This window comes from Ursus maritimus, assembly GCF_017311325.1.
Source record: "Ursus maritimus isolate PB19 chromosome X unlocalized genomic scaffold, ASM1731132v1 scaffold_X1, whole genome shotgun sequence".
Classification (NCBI taxonomy): Eukaryota; Metazoa; Chordata; class Mammalia; order Carnivora; family Ursidae; genus Ursus; species Ursus maritimus.
The window spans coordinates 75,652,860-75,675,046 of record NW_024423319.1 but is presented as its reverse complement, the minus strand read 5'-3'; the positions used below and the strand labels follow the sequence as shown (position 1 = coordinate 75,675,046).

The 22,187-nt window shown below is 39.8% G+C and overlaps 1 protein-coding gene across 3 annotated transcripts in view; it reads right to left on the bottom strand.

Annotated features, from left to right (window-relative positions):
• Nucleotides 1-5,733: 5,733 nt before the first annotated feature.
• LOC121102908 overlaps nt 5,734-22,187 on the bottom strand; it is a 79,729-nt gene continuing 63,275 nt past the window's right edge. The window contains exons 1-3 of one of the 3 annotated variants that reach the window (XR_005835034.1): nt 16,203-17,264; nt 9,886-10,030; nt 5,734-6,413 (exon numbers count right to left, since the gene is read on the bottom strand). Coding sequence is in view for 1 of the 3 variants with exons in the window: in XM_040631081.1 (XP_040487015.1) it covers nt 18,433-20,331 (1,899 nt within the window). In the remaining 2 variants the exon portion in view is untranslated. Of the gene's footprint in view, nt 6,414-9,885; nt 10,031-16,202; nt 17,265-17,743; nt 20,392-22,187 lie in introns of those variants that run through there. The other 2 variants (XR_005835036.1, XM_040631081.1) reach the window with 2 other exon arrangements.

The following is a 22,187-nucleotide window of genomic DNA, read 5'->3' as shown; positions in this document are numbered from 1 at the left end:
ATATATATATAACAAAATATATATATATAACAAAATATATATATAACAATATATATATATATAACAAATATATATATATATAACAAATATATATATAACAAAAAAAAATATATATATATATATAACAAAAAATGGCTAATATAATCCTCAATCAGGAAGAACTGAGGGCTTTTCCTCTATGGTCAGGAACAAGGCAGGGATGTTCACTCTCACCACTGTTATTCAACATTGTACTGGAAGTCCTAGTCACAGCAATCAGACAACAAAAAGAAATTAAAAAAAACATTCAAATTGGCAAGGAAGAAGCCATACTTTCAGTATTTGCAGATGACATGATACTCTATATAGAAAACATGAAAAACTCCACCAAAAAGCTGCTAGAGGTGATAAATAAATTCAGTAACATTGCAGGATACAAAATCAATGTACATAAATCTGTTGAATTTGTATATACAAATAATGAAGCAGCAGAAACAGAAATCAAGGAATTAATCCCATTTAAAATTACACCAAAAACCATAAGATACCTAGGAATAAACTAACCAAAGAGGTAAAAGATGTGTACTCTGATGACTATAAAACACTGATGAAAGAGAAGACGACAAAAAGAAATTGAAAGATATCCCATGCTCATGGATTGGAAGAACAAATACTGTTAAAATGTGTCTACTACCCAAAGCAATCTATGCATTTAATGTAATCCCTATCAAAATACCACCAGCATTATTCACAGAGCTAGAACAAACACTCCTAAACTGTGTTTGGAACCACAAACGTCCCCTAATAGCCAAAGCAACCTTGAGAAAGAAATGCAAAGCTGAAGGCATCACAATTCCAGACTTGAAGTTATATTATGAAGCTGTAGTGAACAAGACATTATTGTACCGGTAGAAAAACAGACACATAGATTAATGGAACAGAATAGAAAACCCAGAAATGAACACATAACTCTATGGTCAATTAATTTTCAACAAAGCGGGAAAGAATATCCAACAGGAAAAAGACAGTCTCTTCAACAAATGGTATTGGGAAAACTGGACAGCAACAGGCAGAAGAGTGAAACTGGACCACTTTCTTACACCACATACAAAAATAAATTCAGAACGGATAAAAGACCTAAATGTGAGACAGGAAACCATCAAAATCCTAGAAGAGAACACAGGCAGTAACTTCTTTGACATTGGCCACAGCACTTCCTTCTAGATATGTCTCCTGTGGCAAGGAAACAAAACCAAAAGTAAACTATTGGCACTACATCAAAATAAAAAGCTTCTGCACAGTGAAGGGAACAATCAACAATACTAAATGCAACCTACTGAATGGGAGAAGATATTTCCAAATGATATATCTGATAAAGGATTAGTATCCAAAATATCTTAAAGAACTTATAAAACTCAACATTCAAAAAATGAATAATCTAATTTAAAAATGGGCAGGAACTGGGTGTTATACACAACTAATGAATCATCGAGCCTTACATCGGAAACCGGGGATGTACTGTATGGTGACTAACATAATATAATAAAAAATCATTAAAAAAAAATAAATAAATAAAAATAAAAATGGGCAGAAGACACAAATAGACATTTTTCCAAAGAGGACATACAAATGGCTAACAGACACATGAAAAGATGCTCAGCATCACTGATCGTGACTGAAATGCAAATCAAAACTAAAATGGGATATCATCTCAAGCTTGTCAGAATGGCTAAAATCAACAACAGAAGAAACAACAGGTGTTGGCAAGGATTGGAGAAAGGGAAACCTTCTTGCGCAGTTGGTGGGAAAGCAAACTGGTGCAGCCTTTCTGGAAAATAGTATGGAGGATCCTCAAAAAGTTTAAAATAGAATTACCCTACAATCCAGCAATTGCACCACCAAGACTTTTGCCCAAAGTATACAAAAAACTAATTCAAAGGGATATATGCATCCTGATGTTTGTTGCAGCATTATTACCTTAGCCAAATTATGGAAAGAGCCCAAGTGTCCATTGACTCGTGAATGGATAAATGAGTGCTTGTATATGTATACAATGGAATATCAGTCATAAAATAGAATGGCATCTTGTCATTTGTAAGGACTTGGATGGAGCTGGAGTATTATGCTAGGTAAAACAAGTCAGTCAGAGAAAGACAAATACCATATGGTTTCTCTTGTATATGGAATTAAGAAACCAAACAAATGAAGAAAAGGGGAAAAAAAAAGAAAGAGAGAGAGAGCCACCAACCAAGAAACAGACTCTTATTATTTTTTAAAGATTTTATTTATTTATTTGACAGAGAGAGAGATAGCCAGCGAGAGAGGGAACACAAGCAGGGGGAGTGGGAGAGGAAGAAGCAGGCTCCCAGCAGAGGAGACCGATGTGGGGCTCGATCCCAAAACACCAGGATCACGCCCTGAGCCGAAGGCAGACGCTTAATGACTGAGCCACCCAGGTACCCCAAGAAACAGACTCTTAAATATAGAGAACAAACATGGTTACCAGAGGAGACAGTGATGGGGGGATGGGTTATATAGATGATGGGGATTAAGGAGTGCTCTTGTTGTGAAGAGCACTGGGTGTTGTATGGAAGTGCTGAATCACTACATTGTATACCTGAAACTAATATTACACTGTATGTTAACTAACTGGAATTTAAATAAAAACTGAAAAAAAAAGAACACCTCTTCTGGGATTCAGAAGCCATTCTGTTTCTTTGTTTTCTTCAAACAGAATTAAGCAGTTCTTCTATAAACCTAAGTGCAAGTTTTTTTTTCTCAGGCATTGCTCTGATTCCTCATTGGTTTGTTTTCTTTGCTTGTTTGTTTTTGTTTTTGTTTTTCTTTCCCTGATGAGACTGTGAACTTCTTGCTAGCACAGATTTCTTTTTAAATTGTGTATCTCAGCACCCAGCTCAGCTTTTGGAACACAGTCTCTGTTTTCTAAATGAATAAAGAAATGGCTTAAAGAACATAATTTCACTTCCCGTAAGTTTGCAAGATTTAGAACAGGGATCATTACTGTCCTCACAACTTTTTGAAGATAAGCTAGTTATTGCCAATTTTAACATTCTTTTTTTAAATTTTAAATCTTTTAAATTTTTTATTATTATGTTCAATTAGCCAACATATAGTACATCATTTGTTTTTGATGTAGTGTTCAATGATTCATTAGTTGTGTATAACACCCAGTGCTCATCAGAACACATGCCCTCCTTAATACCCATCACCTGATTACCCCATCTCCCCACCCCCTTCCCTTCTGTAACCCTCAGTTTATTTCCTGGAGTTGAGTCTCTCATGGTTTGTCTCCCTCTCTGATTTCTTCCCATTCAGTTTCAACGTTCTGGTAAAATTGTAGAGATAGAAGATTAGTGGTTGCCAGGAGGGTGGGGAGACAGAACTGTCTATAAATAGACATGGGGGACCTTTTTGGAGTGATGAATATGCTCTATATCATGATTGTTTTGGTGGTTACATGACTATACATATTTGTTAAAATACAACAAATTGTAGACTTAAACTTGGTGAATTTTATTATATGCAAATTATATAGTTATGAAGTTGATCAAAAATGGTCTGTATTCTCAGGAACAAAAGAGCTTTAAATTCCAAGACCATGAAGGTAATCCAGTTAGATGTAGTAAGAAGAACACAGACCCGATAATACAGAACTCTCAATTCTGGTTTTGTCGATAGTTAACTAAGTGATGTTAAACAAGTTTTTTTTTTTAACTTCTCTAAGGTATTCTCTGACTCTGTTAAATAAAGACAGCAATACCTGTCTTGGCCTCCCAGGGTACAAGTCTCCAATGAGATAACATATATGGCTGCACTTAAAAAAGTTCAACACTTACATTATTGTGATCAGAATCTGTACTCTGTACAGAAAAATTTAACCAAATCCAGAGATGAATGCCTAGAACCCAAAGTCAAGGGAAATAGAATCGATCCTGAACAACAAAGCTCACTCTCACCAACTCCTCTAAGAGAGCTCATCAGCTGATTAATAATTTGCCATTGGAAAATTTTTTCTCAGCCTAGACTTGGGAAAAAGAGGCTGTCTACTTTTATTTATTTTTTTATTATAATAATATTTTTATTATATTTTGTTAGTCACCATACAGTACATCCCTGGTTTTTGATGTAAAGTTCGATGATTCATTAGTTGCGTATAACACCCAGTGCACCATGCAATAAGTGCCTGTTTACTTTTAACTTATGCGAGAAAGTTTGGCTGGCTTCTTGACTGGTGACACACAAAGTTTGCAGAAGGGAAAAGAAAACACACTGAATGGGAGCCAACAACATTTTTCCTTCAGAAAAATGGGGGCCTGGACATTGGTTTTGCCTCCAGTGTATCCCCATCAGAGCTTCCTAACTTGCCACCATCATAGCATGTTTTTCTGTTTGAGACCATCAGCTGGTTCTGTTTCCCAAGGTCAAGGCCAGCCAAGCTGGGACTGTAGAGAAGATAACAGATAGTGTGGGTGGCAGAGGCAGAATATGGTTAGATCTATTTCCTTTAAGATTTACTACAGATATCCTACAATCTTCCCCAAGTTGAAATATGGAATGTGGATCGGGTCAGCTCTCAAACTCAAAACAAAACAAACCAAGGTAACTCAACTTCATAACACATCTCCCTGGCCAAGTGTTTCTAAGTGATAGTTTTCATGAAACAAGCTTGAACTGCTATGACTACAAACCCATTTCTGAGTGGCAACATTCAAGAGTGTGGGTGGTAGTTGTGAAAGTTAAGCTACTAGGCCAGATATCCCTTGGAGTTACATTCTCAGCTTTCATTGCTCACCAGGGTTTTGCCATAGAGCTATACCCTTATATGTCCAAGCACACTTGCTCCCAGATAGACAGTCTCATGAAGATACAAAGACACACTGGAAGGCAGGCATTTGTATACACCCTCAAGCAAAAAGATGCAAATGGACAGGCTCATTAGATTCAAACATATACAAAAAAAGCACCAGATATTAAAACACCCAAAGATATACCCGGACAAAAGGATGTGTGTGTGTGTGTGTGTGTGTGTGTACACACACAGGCACACACAAGCAGAGAGTCAAGTTAAAAAAACTCACATTGTAGTCTCATGGTGCTCAGGGGCACTTGTAATGCATCAAAGTAGTTTAACAGTCATATAGATGGGCAAACATGCATATATAGGCATATGTGGACAGGCATCCACAAACTCAGAGATATAGCAAGAAAGGTACACTTGTAAAGGCCCACATAATTCCATACAAATTTTAGGATTATTTGTCCCAGTTCCATGAAAAATGTTGATTGCCAAACTATGGAAAGAGCCCAGATGTTCACCAACAGATGAAAGGATAAAGAAGATGTGATGCGCACACACACACACACACACACACACACACACACACTGGAATATTACTCAGCCATCAAAAAATTGAAATCTTACCATTTGCAATGACGTGGATGGAACTAGAGGGTATTATGCTAAGCGAAATAAGTCAGAGAAAGACAATTATATGATTTCACTCACACGTGGTATTTAAGAAACAAAACATATGAACATAGGGGAAGGGCAGGGGAATAAGATAAAATCAGAGAGGGAGACAAACCATAAGAGACTCTTAACTATAGGAAACACACTGAGGGTTGCTGGATGGGAGGTGGGTAGGGGGATGGGGTAACTGGGGGATGGACATTAAGGAGGACACGTGATGTAATGATCACTGGGTGTTATATGCAACTGATGAATCCCTGAACTCTACTTTGGAAACTAATAATACACTATATGCTAATTAATTGAATTTAAATAAAATTTTTAAAAAAACAAAGGTTCACATAAATACTCAACAGACACGGATAGAAAGACCTAGAGGTACACAAGCCTGCTAATACTGTATTCCTAAACACCAGCTATTATATCTGCATTTATGAAACATTTTATCCAAGGAAATGCCTATAAATATGCCACTGGTTAGCACTGAAGTTGATAATGAATGCAAAGAATGTAATAAAAGCAAACCAAAGTACCCAGGGTTTGAAATCTCACAGCTCCCCCATCTGCTCTGGGAAAGGCAGCTAAAGACAACAGCAGCAGTAGGCTGCATGAAAGCCACAAAAAGTCCTTGATTTATCTCAGAAAAATTAACCTCAAGGAAAAAAGGTTAATGCTCCCAACTTTTATGGAGCCATAAAATAGCCCAGAAACCCATTTTTAAAATAGTTTCCATTCCTCATGTTGGAAGCTCCAACACTTGAAATATGTCTAGGAAAAGGAAAGCTTAGAGGAAATAAATGGTCCTAGAGGCCTGGCAAGTTCTAATGAAACTAAGAAAGAGGTCTTACTTCATTAACTTGCTTGTATCTTGGTCCCTGGGGTTTCCAGTATCCATCAGTGTTCCTGTAGGTTTCTAGTGTCTTGGAGCCCTGGTCCAAGTTACCTATGGTGAGAGAATACCTTTTATGTTAGGTCCAGACTTCAGCTCCTTTTAGAGAGGTCTGACTCCTGGTCACCTTGGTCCATATTTCAGAGCCACCAGGATTGAAGTGGTTGGAGAATGGGAGGAAAGATTAGGTTCACATGATACCAGTGATGGGGAAAAACTGGGTTGAAATTAGTCAAGAAAAAAATCCAAAACCAGTATCTGAAGTACCCTGAAGTTTTTTACATTGAACAGGGAATATCTTGGGAACAGAGGAACCTTAGGCTCTTGTCTGGAATTACAAAGTAAGAATTCCAGGTCTGCACAATTCTTTAGTACTTGAAGTCTTATGTGGTATGGAGATCTTGGTTAATTAAAATATACAAATATTGTCAAAACCTTGTTTCCACCATCAGGTCTAATTTCTTGCCTCTCCCAACACTTACTAAGAGTAACATAAACAGTTGTAAATTTTCATACCTTTCTGTAACCCACCTGTTAAGAGGAAATGTGAGCAGTTGATGTGTCAAAAAAAAAAAAAGAAAGAAAGAAAGAAAGAAAGAAAGAAAAAAGAAAAAGAAAAGAAAGAAAAAAAAAACAAGGAGTAAAAGGAGGAACCAAGTACATATCTAAATCAGACCCAATTAAGAAGTGAAATCAGAATAGAAATCTGTGAAATCTCAGAACAGCCAAACAACACTGTCCCCATTTCCAAGATGAGGATAGTGAGGCTCACCAAAGGAGAATGATTAAAATTGACCATACATAATTACATACAGAAACCCAGCAACAGGACACAGGTCTTCTGACAACCCAGTTCAGATATCAAACATGGTTAAATGATACCATCACTGCAGAAATACTCAAATAATGGGTAAAGATATATCAGTGTCTTCTTACCTGCTCAGAAGACAGTGTCTTGCCTAAGATTGCTTCCATCTACTCCAGGGCCATTCATTCAAGTGGTGTTAGGTTTGTCTAGCTGTACCCTTTAGACTAACACCAACCCAGAGCTACCCCTACTGGGTAAAACAGGGCCTCAGTGGGAAATGATCTGAATATCACTGTCAAAATAGGCCTCTGAGACAGCCAAGCTTCAAGTGGTTTGAACAGAGCTCAGCAATATGTAGAGTTATATGCATGTGGGTATGCCTGCAGTGGGGCTGCTTATGGGAGTCTGATCCTTTTAGTAGAAGAACCCCTCTACCTAATTTGGAAAGTAAATCTTGAGTTCTTTTTTTTTTTTTTTAAATCTTGAGTTCTTATATTGGTATCAACAGTTATTTACGGACTATCAACTATTAAAGGCCTTGGATAGGTATAAGATGTATTTCTTATCTCTAACTGGGCTGTTTTTATTGCCCATTATCATTCCCATATAGTAGTATAGCAACGCAGAAACAATAAAGTATTTTTATGTTTTTTAGCCCTTTTGAGCCTTAAAGTATTCCCTCCAATGTTCAAATTATTACCCTAATATTGCAGATAAGAAAACTGAGTCTCAAAGTGGTAAAATGACTTATTCCAGGTCACATAGCCAGTAAATGACAGAGCCAAGATTCAAATCCAGGTATGTTTCACTTCAAAACTATTGTCCTTTCCAGCACACCAGGCTATCAGAAGGCAAACTTCACTGCCTTTCTGATTCTGTTCAAGAAATGTTTGTTGAGTGAGTGAGTGAGTGAGTGAGTGAGTGAATAATGAATGAGAGGAAGTAGTTCATGTACTAGGGCATATTTAGGTTGAATCCCACGGTGGTGTATATGTGTGTGTTTGGGTAAGTCCCTGGGCATATAGAATTGGTAAAAGGCAGTGGAGAGAAGGAATATCCCATGACTGAGCACCCCTGCATTCCAGGAACTGTGGCAGGGACATTCATAGACTCTATGTCACTCCATACTCACAATGATCCCATGAGTCAAATGTCATCCCGCATCTCATTCTTCAGATGGGCAAATAGGCTCAGAGAGGTTATGCAACTTGCCCTAGGTGGCAGAATAAGAATTTGAACTTGGGTCTGTCCAACTCCAAAGTTGATCCTGTGTCCACTATACTGGTTTGTCCTGGGAGCCTTCAGATTAGAAGCTGAGAGGGAGAAGCTGGTAGATGTATATGTGGTGGAAGATGGAAGGACAGAGACTGAGCACTAGAAAACAAACTGAATCTTTCAGACTCTGAGCAAGATAAAGGTAAAAAAAAAAAAGGCACTAAACATAACGGGAATGGGATCCTTCCCATTGCCAGCAGAGTCAGGGGATATAAGAGGAGTAAAATGACAACTGGCTTCTGAAATGGGATTCTGATGTCATCCTCCTTCCTAGTGATATCTTTAGACCAAGTGTTTGTTCAGGAACTTGAGAAGCAGAGCCATAATGTGGGAGCCACTTTTATCCCAGAGGTGAGAGTGGCTGCTGAGGTGATGGTAGGACCTGTGCCAATCTCAGGGGTACATTTTCAAACCCATGGGGTTATTTATAAATAACCCCAGAGCATTCCACAAGGTAGGTATTAACCCTAGCTTTGCCAGGCCTTTCCCCAAGGGGCTTTCATCTGTTCCTAACAATCAGGGGGCTAGTGGGGGGTGCGTGTTGATACACTGGTAGTGAAGTGGTTAACAGCTGCTAAAAAAAGCCTCTGAATTTCCAAAGGTTGGGATCACTTCCTAAGAGGGAGGGAGGAGAGGAACAGCTGTGACCAGATAACCTGCATTACACTCCCTGGCCTGATCTCCCAGGGAGTTGTGAGAAAGTACCTTATTCCCAAGGCAGAGGACTTACAAAATATGGCAAGCATCTGCTGCTGCTTTGATGACTTAGTTTGTGCCCAGCACCTAGTCTCCCTGGGAGGAAGAAGGTGGTTGGCAATTCCAGTTCAGGTGAGCTTAAATGGAACTAAGGCTTGTCATTCCAACATTTAAGACCGGGGAAGCCTCTAGGTTTTGAGTGGGACAAATGAAGCTGCCTTGAACCTTGAGGAGCTTTCCATGTCCATGGTCAGTGAAGGAAAGGAAAGATCTGGGATCCACAGAGAGTAAGTCCAGGCAAGATGCAAGAGAGGGAGGGCTTATGATGATCTCACGGGGGATGGGGACTACGGGACTGGTTCCTTTGAGGCCAAAAGTATGTATATAAGAACACTGAGAAAAGGGTGGAGGGAGCAACTGGAGCTTATGAGACCTGGAAAATGTTAGGAACAGAGGGACTGGGGGGAAAAAAAAGAAACAGGCTTTAAGAAGATGGTATATTTGAGTGCTTTGAGTTAAAGGGTCCCCAAAATGAGGAAATTTGCATTTTAATAGAAGAGCATGGAGAGAGAAAAGTCTATTCCAAGCCATTGCTAATGGTGGATTTTCAGATACCAGTGAGGAAGAGCTCTGGGTGATGGGGAGGGCGCCGTGAGGAAGAAGGAGGGTAAATGTCAATACAGCCTGTCTATGCATAAGGACTGCTTGTCCTGTCCTGCCACTGAAACCAGGACGTAAAAGGCACACCTGTGCAAGGCTTTCTGGGTCTCCTCCAGCTCACTTGATCCAGCTCCATGGGGATGCTCTGTGAAATGGGCAGAGAATGACATTTCTCCAGGAGGAATTTGTGGGGTGGAGTCCTTGGTGATGATTCAGCTGGGGGAAGGAAAGTCTGCAAGAAAACCAATTAGGTTTAGTTAATGGGAGTGGGAAATGGGCCAACACTTGGCTTAAATAGCAGAGCTTCCAAATTTGAAATATCATCTGGTCCAGTTCCCAAATCCAGGCAGGGTTACCATGGATCATCAACAAATGCAAGCAAAGATCCAACTACCAAAAGTCTAAAAGACATCAAGCAGTGGAGAAAATGAAAATCAGACAGCTGATTTAAAGAAAGGATAGCAATACTTAACATAGGACAAACTAGACTTTTTTGTCCTTGCATTGTTTTTATCCTGCTTTGGTATCAGGGTAGTACTGGCCTAATGGAATGATTTTTAATGTGTTCCCTCTATTCCATTATTTGTAAACTTTTGATAAAGATTGCCATTAATTTTTTTTTAAATGTTTGGGAGAATTCCCCAAGGAAACCATTGTGATCTTGGGCTTTTCTGTGCTGGGAGATTTTTGATTCCTAATTTAGCTTTCATTCTTGTTATTGGTCTAAGAAGATTTCCTATATCTTGCATTCAAGATTCATGATTCAATCTTGGTAACTTGTGTGTTTTTAGGAATTATCTAGGTTTTTTTCCCTAGTTATCTGGTTTGTTAGTATATAGTAATGTTATCACACTATGTATTTCTGTGGTTATCTGTTGTAGTGCTTTCTTTTCTATTTCTCAGTTTGCTTCTGAGTCTTCTCTCTCTTTTTTCTTAGTTAATGCAGTTAAAGTATTGTCAATTTTATCTTTTTTTGGAAAAATTGGTCATTACTTTTAATGTTATGCTATTGTTTATTCTGGTCGCTATTTCTGATTCTTCTTTGTTATTTCCTTCCTCTACTAAATTCCAGCTAAGTTACTTTTTCTAGTTCCCTGGGTATAATGTTAAGTTGTTTTTTTGAACTTTTTTTCCTTAATACAAGCATTTATAGCATAAATTTCACTCTAACATCTGTTTTTGCTGCAACCCATAGGTTTTGGAACATTGTGTTTTCTTTTTCTTTTGTTTCAAGACATATTTTGATTTGACATTTGATTTGTTATGTGGCTGATTGTGCAGTGGTGTGCTAATATTTACATATTAATTATTTAATATTTACATTGCAGATTTTCCAGCTTTGTTTTATTGTTGAGCTTTAGTTTTATACCATTATGGTTGGAAATATGATTTCAGTCTTCTTAAATTTGTAATATTTGTTATGTCTCTTTTTATGTGATTTAACCAGGGGATTCTTCTGTGTGTACTTGAGGAAAATGTGTATTCTATTTTTCTTGGATGAAATGTTTTAGAACCATGTATTCTGAAATATGGTTCAAGTAAAAAAATGTTCTTGTTGAGAAAAATAACTTTAACTGAGGGTACTCACTTAAAATAAAGCATATCATATGGTTTCACTTATTTATGGAATATAAGAAATAAGAAGATCTGTAGGAGAAGGAAGGGAAGAATGAAGGGGGTAAACAGAAGGGGGGATGAACCATGAGAGCATGAGAGACTATGGACTCTGGGAAACAAACTGAGGGCTTCAGAGGGGAGGGGGGTGGGGGAATGGGATAGGCTGGTGATGGGCATTGAGGAGGGCACATATTGCATGGTGCACTGGGTGTTATACGCAAATAATGAATCATGGAACATTGCATCAAAAATTGGGGATGTACTGTATGGTGACTAATATAACAAAATAAAAATTATTTAAAAAAAGCATATCAGAGGGGAAGAAAGGGGGATGGGTGAAATAAGTGAAGGAAATTAAGAGTACACTTATGATGAACACTGAGTAGTGATGTATAAAACTGTTGAATCACTCTATTGTATATCTGAAACTAATAGAACACTATGTTAACTATACTGGAATTGAAATAAAAAACTTAAAAGAATAGTGCTTTAAATGTAGTAATTCTTAGTTTCATGCAAAAAAACCCCTTTTTAATGTATTCTTTCTTTTTTTTTCTTTTTTAAGTATTTAAAGAGTGCTTTGAAAATAAAAACTCAATATTTAAAGTATTATTTGAAATTCACATTAGGTATCATTACAAATGTGTCTATGGCATTTTCAGCCTCCTGGACAATAAAACACTACTCTTACTCTAAGTATTTAAGAAACTGTAGATAGAAAGTGGCTAGGAGAGTGGAACTTGAAAATTCTCTTTAAAAAAAAACAGTTTGTAACTATGTATGATAATAGATGTTAACTGGACTGTTAACTGATGATCATTTTGCATTATATACAAATATCAAACCATTACATTGTATTCCTGAAACTAATATAATGTCATGTCAATCATATCTCAATAAAGAGATAAAATTAATTTTAAAAATAAAGAAAACATCTATTTTGTTTCTCCTTTCTTGGGCATTTTTTGTGTGTGTTTGGTTTGTATTGGGAGAGGGGGAGTAAGGATTCTGCATTTGTTATAGGCTTTAACCTTTATTCAGTGTGAGACTGGGGTAAATGATTTCATCTTTCTGAGTCCCAGTTCCCTCATCTGCATAAAAGGAATAGTGATAATACCTACCTTGCAGAGTTGCTAGGTGAGAAAATTAGATAATGCACATATATTAAAACATATAATAAAGTACTTTAAAAAGTGTATGTGTATGTGTGAAAGAGATAGAGAACCAAAGAGACAGAAAAAAAAAAAACACAACTTTCTTGCCAGAAGGACATCTTAGCTAAGTTCAATTCTTCTCCTTTGTTAGTAACATAGCCAGGTGCTTTCATCCCAAGTTCTTCTTTCTTTTCCAAAATCCTGACCTCCAAATGGAAAAGGGGTAAAGAAACTAACATCTGTGAGATATCTATGGAGCACCTAGTATGTATCAGATACCTTGCTGAGTATATTTATGCATGCTATCTCATTCAGTCTTCACAGCTACTCCATAAGAGATAGTAAGGTCTATCTGTCACTCTGACTTTCTAGACAAAATAAAAGTAGTTCTTGGACACCTACATCCTTCAAGTTCTTCCTCAACACTCCTAAGTCACTATGAGCACAATACAGGTTTCTTCCACATGTATCATTCACCTTTGAGATGATTGGATGTGGGGAGCAGCTAAGAGTTTGGATGACTCAGGGAAGGGTCTCTGACCAATTGCTAACCCAATTTCTAATGGCAGAGACTAGCTACCAAAGCTGATTCATCCTTATGCACAGTGAAACTCACTGGGTAGTACTGAAAATAGAGTCGTGGAAGGTACAGGAGACTGTACCAAATCTGTATGAATCCTAAGACATGTACTCAAGGTTGCTTTTTACCATTCCCCTAATCCTAACTTATTTTCTTTGTTTTATAGACCCATACACTGTTAGAGCTGAAAGCCCTCTTTTAGGTCATACAATGTAACCCCCTCATTGAATAGATGGAAAAAAATAAACAAACCTGAGGTTCAGTAATGGAAGGCACTGGATCACTGAATTATTTTGATTCTGGATAGAAGGAGGGGGAGCTACCTACAGAACATGCAATCAAGCTCTGTGGTAAGATTTTCAGGATACCTGTCCCCAAATCCTCTTTCTTTTATATGACCTCATCATCTCCACCTCACTGGTCACAATGATTGAAAGTCCACCAATTTCAGCAACATTGTAGAGGTAGGGGTTTACACTTTTCCGTGAGGATGAAAACAAATCTCCATATGAATTAGCCTAATCAGATTGCTTTCCAGACTGTATGTGGACCTAGAGATCTGGTTTAAGGGGCAGAAGGCATATCAGTTTCCTAAAGTTGCGGTAACAAATTACCACAACCTCAGTGGTTTAAAACAATCAGAATTTATTTTCTGATTGTTTTGCGGGCCAGAAGTCTGAAATTAAGGTGTCAGCAGGGCCATGCTCTTTCTGAAGTCTCTAAGGGAAGATACTGTTTTGCCTCCCAGCTCTTGGTGCCTTCCAGCAATTTCTGGCATTCTTTAGCTTGCAACTGTGTCACTCCAATCTCTGTCTCCATCATTACATAGCCTTCTTCCCTATGTCTGTCTTTGTCGGTGTGTCCAAATCTCCTCTTATAAAGATACCAGTCGTTGGATTCAATATGACCTCATCTTTCCTTGATTATATCTGCAAAGACCTTATTTCCAAATAAGATCACATTCACAGCTACTGAGGATCAGGACTTGAAGATGTATTTGGAGGGACACATTTCTACCCAATACAGAAGGACAAAGCCTTTTGGAAATTGCAACTTGGGAAGGGGCCAGAACTAAGCAGCTTGAAGCTTAGAGGATAGGGCAATGGCCCCCACAGCTGGAAGAGAGTAAGAAAAGAAAGGTGGAAGGCAGCCATTCATACTTTTGCTAAAGCCCAGCCTGAATTAAGGTTACAATCTCTGTGGCCCCTAATGTCTTTACAGGATATTTACTACCTGCCTGCCCCAACCGAAGCTCTTATAGCATCAACTTCATAATTCTGGGTGTCCAGAAATATCTTGATATGATACCCATTTTGGGCTTTCTTTTTTTGTCAAATGTCCCTGACATTCTAGATAGCAGAACCTATAGCAGGGAGGCAGCCTTGCTCACTCAGGGAGTACCCTGCCCATCTCTCCCTGCTTCTCCACCAGGAAAAAGAAGCTGAACCCATAGCAAGTACAGGAGTCAGTGATTGGGGAGGGGGAGCAGATGAGAGAGGCCAGAATAGCTGGCAAATTGGTCTGCAAAGCCTGACTGTAGTCCATAGTTTGCGCCACCAGCTTTGAGATGTACAGTAGCTAAGAGAATGGGGAAATTGGGGTCAATAATTCTCAAGAAACCCCAGAATGTAGTGAGAGAGAGTATAGATCTAGCACTGACATAAAGGCCAGGATCCCTATGTCTTGATCCCACATCTACCACTTTGCATCTTTAGACAAGGATCGTTCTCTTCAGCTGTGAGACAGGGACAATAGCCACTGCCCTAACTGCTTCTGAGTATGGTTGTGAGTACCATCTGCAGGCAGAAGCATAATAAATTGGATTGGTGATGAGATCAATAAAGCAGGGACCCTGGGGGGGGGTAAAAAAATAATAGAAGTAAAAACACATAGTAGGTATCCAATATATCTATGTTTTCTTTCTTTCCTAGGAAGGAAAGAGGGGAGACTTTTCTTTCCAGTTGACAAATGAAGGAAACCAAGATTCAAAGTGGTTAAATGACTTATCAAAAGTCACATACATCAAAAACTAATGATGCACTATAACTTGGCTAATTGAATTTAAATTTTTAAAAAGGCCACATACCCAATAAAGTAAAAGAGCCAGAACTTTGAAACTAGCCATTTTGACTTCAACTTCAGTGTCTTGTTCCTCATATAGCATGAGTCAAATTCCTCATGTCATATGGAAATAATGATAATAATAATGACAATTATAATTAGAATAGCTTTGCAAGTCAATTTATATATGAGAAAGCAATCTGCAAAGTATAAAGTCCTATACAAATCTAAAGAGTGCTTATTCTTCCTCTTCCTCCCTCAACTTGTGTTCTTCTAATTCTCACTAAGGTGTTAGCTAATAACAGACTTGAGGTACAGTCCCTCTCTGTGGTATTTGCCTTTAATAACCAATGCAAATAGTTAACAGTATTACACAATGATTTTTGGCCACACACTGTTACAAGTACTTATGTGAACAATCCTATAAGGTAGGCATTATTATCATCCTCATTTTAATGATAGTCCCTGACTCATAGGGTAGTTATGTGGTAAAATGAGCTTATATATGTAAAAGGCTGAGAATAGTGCCTGGGCACATAATGAGCACCGTGTAAATGTTAAGTACAATCATTAGTATTACTCTCCTTATTTTCCTAATTCAAGGAGTGAACCACAGAGAAATTACAGTCCCCGTTGACCCTTGAAAACCTCCGCGAATAAAAGAGCTCTGAAGAGATCCCACCCTGCCTTCTGACGTCATCCTCTTGAAGCTGCACCACTTCCTGGGCTTGACTACAGCCAAATCTGGGCCAAAACAGCTATAGTTTCAGGAGCCACTTAGCTCTGGAGTGTTGCATAAATAGACCTTACAAATCAAATAACCTAGATGAAGTCTGTCAAAGCCCAGCTTCCCTGGGAAATACAAAAGGATCTAAGTCATTCTGCTACTCAGGTTTTTTCACTTCCATTTTCTAATAATGATCCACATAGACTTTCAATCACAATCACATAGAATTTCCTAGTTAACAATACATTGTCTTTATATTCATTACCTCAACTTAGCTTCACAGTAGACTTGCAAGGTGCCTGAGAGTAGGATGAGGATTTCCAGTTAGCAGAGAAGAATGCTAAAACCCAGAGAGAGAAGGGGGTTTGTTAGTAGGATTTGTGACAGAGCCAACAGTAGACCTCTCAGATCCTCTTGCCTTCCAGTTTCTGTGTGTTGGTAAATCCTTTCCTTTCTTTGGGACTCAGTATAAAATGAAACGATTGAACCAGATGGTCAATGGTGCCCCTGACCTACATCAATGCCCCCTGACATTCAGTTTTTCCACTCCATTTTACTTTTTCCCTGGACTTCAGCCCCTGTCTGTAGAGGTGTTTATAACACTCCAAGGTGTTATAACACTCCAAAGATAGTCAGCATCTCTCAGCAACCAGCAGAGGGCACAGGAAACCTGCCAATGAAAGCTATTCTGAAATAAGCCACTGGGCAGCAAGAATCTCCCCTTGGACTCAAAGAAACAATTAAAGGCTTAGCTGGGAGGAAATAACTGGAGATAGGCAGGAAAGATCTTCAGGAATTATCTGATGCAAATTCTCTGGTTCGTATGGAGAAACTGAGGTCGAGTGAGGGGAAGGATCTGTCTCAAGGTCACAAAGAAAATCAGGGGTAGAAATGAGACTAGAAGCCAGTGTCCTGAGCTTAGACACTGCTCCTTCAACTGCATTGACTAACTGCTGCTATAGTACTGTCTTGAATTATTTCTCTAGCTGCATATTGTTCACCTAATAATTTATCAAATCTCAATAATGACAACAGCTACCACTCTGTGGATGCCTACAACATGTCACAAATGGTGCTAGGCTAGGCACCTTACATACTCTGGCTCATTTGAATCCCCACAGCAGCCCTCTTAGGTGTGGAGTGCTTTGTCCCATTTCACTGCTTAGAAGGCAAGTCACACTTAAGACTTTGTGACTCCAAAGCCTGTGCTTTTAAAGAACCAACAAGGCATCTCTGCACCTACTCCACACAGCACCTTAGTAAGATGTACTCATCTGTGACCCTTTTTCTAGCAACTGGTAACCTTGACTTATAGTACCAAATTGCAACTATCAGTCAATGGAGTCATTAGGTGTGTTTGTTTACTTGCTTGATTGGTCTTTAAAACCACTGCAATTAAATTTACTTCCAATAATATTATTCTAATTTTTGTGTCTTTAAAGCTTACCAAGAATGATAAATATAGAAAGAGAATGCTTGTAAACATATTAATATCCTTCTCTAAAAAAAGAAGACTATTGCTTCTGTCATGATGTGGTCCAGTTTTCTGAAAGTGGGATGTAAAAGATGACAATACAAGAGGTTGATTGAGAACTATCAAGCTAGACCCCCTACCACCCCAAATAAGAATTGTAATTAACTTCTCTTAAAAATACTTTACCCTAAAATTATCTGTAGAAACTATAGCATATCCCCTTATTAAGACATTCTTGTTTTATGATCATTAGTTTTTGATATAGTGTTCAAAGATACATTAGTTGCACGTAACACCCAGTGCTCATCACAACTATTTTTTTAATAATTTTTTATTATGTTATGTTAGTCACCATACAGTACATCCCAAGTTTCTCATGTAAAGTTCCATGATTCATTACTTCATCACAACTATCAAGACATTCTTCAGTCTCAAAGCCAGAAAGTTCCTTCTATTGTTTATTCAACATTCCTCCTGCTATAGTTCTAGCACCTGCTTGTCACCCCTCAAATTGAACCCCCTGAAAAGTATAGTGAGCTAGACAAAAACACTAGAGTTGAAGTCAAAAGTGAGATCTGAATCCAAATTTTGTCACTATGTGAATGACTTTGTATGAGTCACTGAACTTCTCTGAGCTTGTTTCCTCACTGGTAAAGTGAGGATAATCACTCCCACTTTACAAGGTTATTTTAAGAATTAAATGAAAACAATGTACATGACAGCACCCTGCAAAATACTAGACATAAAGCTACCACTCAGTGAATGTTCTAAGAGGAATGTTATTGGGCTGTCCTCGGCCTACATTCTTCAGGTCAAATAACACAGAGTGCTGTTACCAGAAGATGCCTAGAGATCTCTAAGACACCAAGACAGCACCCTTCCCTCCATAAGGAAGCTGAGGTCCAGGAAGGTGAAAGGGCTTGTCTCAAAGTTATACAGACTACAGGGCACAGAGCTATGACATAAATCCAGGTCTCCTGACACTCAGCCCAGAGACTTTCCTTTTCACCAGTCTCTGGATTCATCTCCTGCTGGGGTTGGGGGAAGGTTGCAAGGCCAGGGAAATGTCCCACAACCTAAGGAAAATAGCTGTCTTAGACATCATTAAATGATCCAGGTCACTTGGCTTCCATTCCCAGAGCTTCAGTTTTGGTTCTAGGTTGAACTGAGGTGTGACTACAGGAATTCTGTCCAAGGAAGGAGCAAACATTGCACAGGATTTTAGGATCAGTCGAGTCTCAGGCACCTGACTGATAGGAGAATTCCTCCCAGGATATTCCTGGTGAAAGGTGGGGCTGTGGGGAGAGCATAGGAGTTTAGCTGGCTTTGGGGGTTCTGAATGTTTCAAATGGTACTTTGGAAGAGCCAGCTTCCACCTCACCTGAATACTGGGGACTCCAGTGTAAGCCTTGCTGGCTTTACTCTCTGCCTTCACTGCACCCATACCCAAGTTGGATTCCTGGGGCTGCCCTGCCTGGCTGTACCCCTTGGGCCCCCTGCAGGCCTTCTGCTCTTCCGTCTCGCTAGGCTTCTCCTCTAGTTTCTCCATGATAGCATCAGTGGTGACCCTCCTGACACAGGTGCCCATCCCAGGGGACTCTCCAGGACTGTCACTTTCCTTGAGGAAGCTGACCACAATCTCATTGTCTTCATTGAGCTCCTTGGAAGAAGAGTGTTCCCTGGTGAAAGCACAAGAGTAGTGGCCGCTGCAGCCATTCGGTGCCATTGGATCATCCTGGAACTCAAAGATAGCTGATGAGGCCGAAGCTGAGGCCAAGGCAGAAGTGGTGAGGGACTTGTCTGACATCTCCTCACCCTCAGTGCTCATTTTGAAGGTGTCTGAGGCCTGTGAGGCCTTGTGTTGGCAGTGCAGGCACCTCCCAACGGCACTGTCCCACAGTGCAGCCTCAGGGGGCTGGCAGGGCAGGTCAAGAGGATAGGAGCCCTGAGAAGTGGTGCCCTCCAAGATGAAGCTTTTATTGTCACTGACAAAGTAAGCCTCACGGTGGTGGCCCATCTGCGACTCTTGCCGGGAGAATACCCTCCACTTGCGGGTCACCTCAGCCACATTGCTGAAGAACTTGATAACACCACCAAAAGGCATGGCCCTGTCTTGGCGTAGGTGCCCAGGTTTCTCCTCATTGCTTCCTTCCACATGCCCTTCCAAGGTAAGGCCCTTGATGGAAGCCTTGGGTTCCTGGATTCTGGAGTGTCCAGATGTATGTGGGGCTTCATGGTCCCCAAGGAACATGCTTTTCAGGTAGCTCCTGGACCGCCTGCTGCTACTGGACTGCTCAGGATCCTCTTCCTCCCAAGAGTCTTCCTCCACTTGAATGCCAAAGTCATCAAAAGCTAGCACTTTCTGATTCACTTTCTTGGAAATGTGCACCGGCCTCTGCACACCTGAAAGGAAGGGCTCCAAGCCCTCAATGTGGCCTGCATAAGAATGGCGGAAGGGCTTTATGGCTTCCTCTGCCTTCCTCATCCAGTAGATACCTGAGGGTTTTTGGTGTTCCTGGGCCTTGCTGTTCCTAGGGGGACTATTCTTAGAGGCCCTTATTGAGGGCTTCAACCTCTTGAAAGACTTCATTCGATCCAGTAACGTGATTTTGGTTTTCAATTCTGATGGCCTGGAGTGGTCTTCCAGTAAAATCATGGACTGGGGTCGTTTCCCCTGACTGGAGGGCCTTTTTTTGCGGCTCACAAAATTCCAGATCTTGTTGGCTTTGGTTTTCTTCTTATTCTGGCCACTCTCTTCCCTGGGACTCAAGTCACCCTGGTCACAGTGTTCAGATTCCTGCAACCCTATCTCCCTAGCCAGGCCTTCTATATCAGGGTGACCTGGGAAGACCTGATCCAGGTAACCATTGGGCACCAGCTTAGAAAGAGAGGCAGTCCGGCAGCTGCTGAGAGTCTCCATGATCAGAGCAAGGGATGGGGCCACCAAGGCACAGAGTGAGCTCTGGCCAGTTATTTCCAGCTAAATGGGAGAAAGAGAGGATAGCTACATTAGACAAAGCCACAAACAGGGCTCTTTACAGATTTGTCATGATCAAATGCATAGCATATACATTGTCACCTCCGAGCCATCAAACATTAAGGACCTTTACAAAGCAAAACTTTATTAATTTAGACCCCACTAGTTTAGGATTGAAGGAGATCACAGCTTATCCTTTGTACCAAGGAAAGCTTTGATTCCTACTTAAATGCAAATGTACTTGAGAGGGACATAACTTAAAGCTATTATTATCAGATCTTGACAATTGAGATATATATATGACAGGACCAAAAAGGGTCAGAGACTTGACCTAGGTCACACATGTCAAGCCAGTGGCAGGCCAAGAATAAAAGCCTTGTCCTCCTGCCTCCCAGGCTAGGAAGAGCCTTTAATTCTGTCCCACACTGCAACTCTCATCCTCAAGTACTATTTCCCCAAGTAGGCTGTCTGGCCAACTCGGGATGATAATAATAACAGTTAACATTTGTAAGTGTGAGGCATCACATAAGTTCTTTATTTTTTTTTCTCACATCAACCCTATGAAATGAGTACTACTGTCATCCTCATTTTAAAAATGGTTCAACTGAGGTCTAGAAACCTTAAATTATTTGCCTAGGTTCTCCACAGTCACTAATGGAGTTGATGTTTGAATCCAGACAGGGTGACACCAGAAGCCATGACCTTAACCATTATACTGTACTTCCTTTCTAGATCAAGGCTTTGTATACAGAGGATGGTCCATACACAAGTCTTCCTGTTGCCCTACCTGTCTCTTGAATTTATTTGGTAGTACCAGAGCAGAACAATCTTCCTAAAAGGCATCTGGCCACATTCTTGGTGCCAGGACCCAGAGCGGGACATGGTGGGGACAGGGAAGTTGGTGGGAGATGACCACTTGTACCTGATAACCCGCTTACAGAAAGCCTTCCCAAATTAAGCAGTTCAACTAAGGACTCTCACTTTCCCTAATTTTCCATCTGGCCATAGCCCTTCCCCTTGGGATTTGCTCCAAGTATATCCTGAAAAAGAATATGCCCTAAAAAGAGCCAGTCTTAGTCTCTAAGTGCAACTTAAAATCAAAAAGAACTTTGGGATCCCTTAGTCTGCCTGATCCACCATTTCACAGGATGAAACTGAGGCACAGAAAATTCAAAGGAAAAGCATGCCAGGTGTACACTCTGTACTTGTGCACCAACCACAACAGCAGAGCTGGAAAAGATGTTGGAAACCATTTAGCTGGGCCCCTCAAGCTGCTTTGTCAAGATGATGAAGGTCAAGGGAACTTCTACCAGCACACAACTAGTGAATGAAAGAGTAGGGCCAGGCTTCCCAATATGCAGACCAGGTTACTGTGCCCCTCTGGTTCTCTCATCACTCTAGTGTTTAGAGGAAATCCACCAACAAAAAGGAAGACTACAAAGCAGAATTTCCTATGGGGAGACTTAAGGATGGACACAAGAAAAATGTATCTTTTGTTTAGAAAAATGCCATTTGGTCTGAGCATATATAAGAGTCTCAGGATATAATTAAGGTTAACAAGGGGGAAATATGAGGTGAAACCTTAATTGATAAATTTTATGTTTCACTAAACCAAAAAGACTCTTCCTAAGAGACAATTAGAGCCATTGTGACAGCACACAACAACGGGGTCCTCCTTTTCATAAAGCAAACTCCATTCATGCTGCTATAGAGCACTTATTATCCTGCATTTTGATTACTTGTTTATGTGTCTGACTTCCCCATAAACTGGGAGCTTTCCCAAGATAAATACTGGGTCT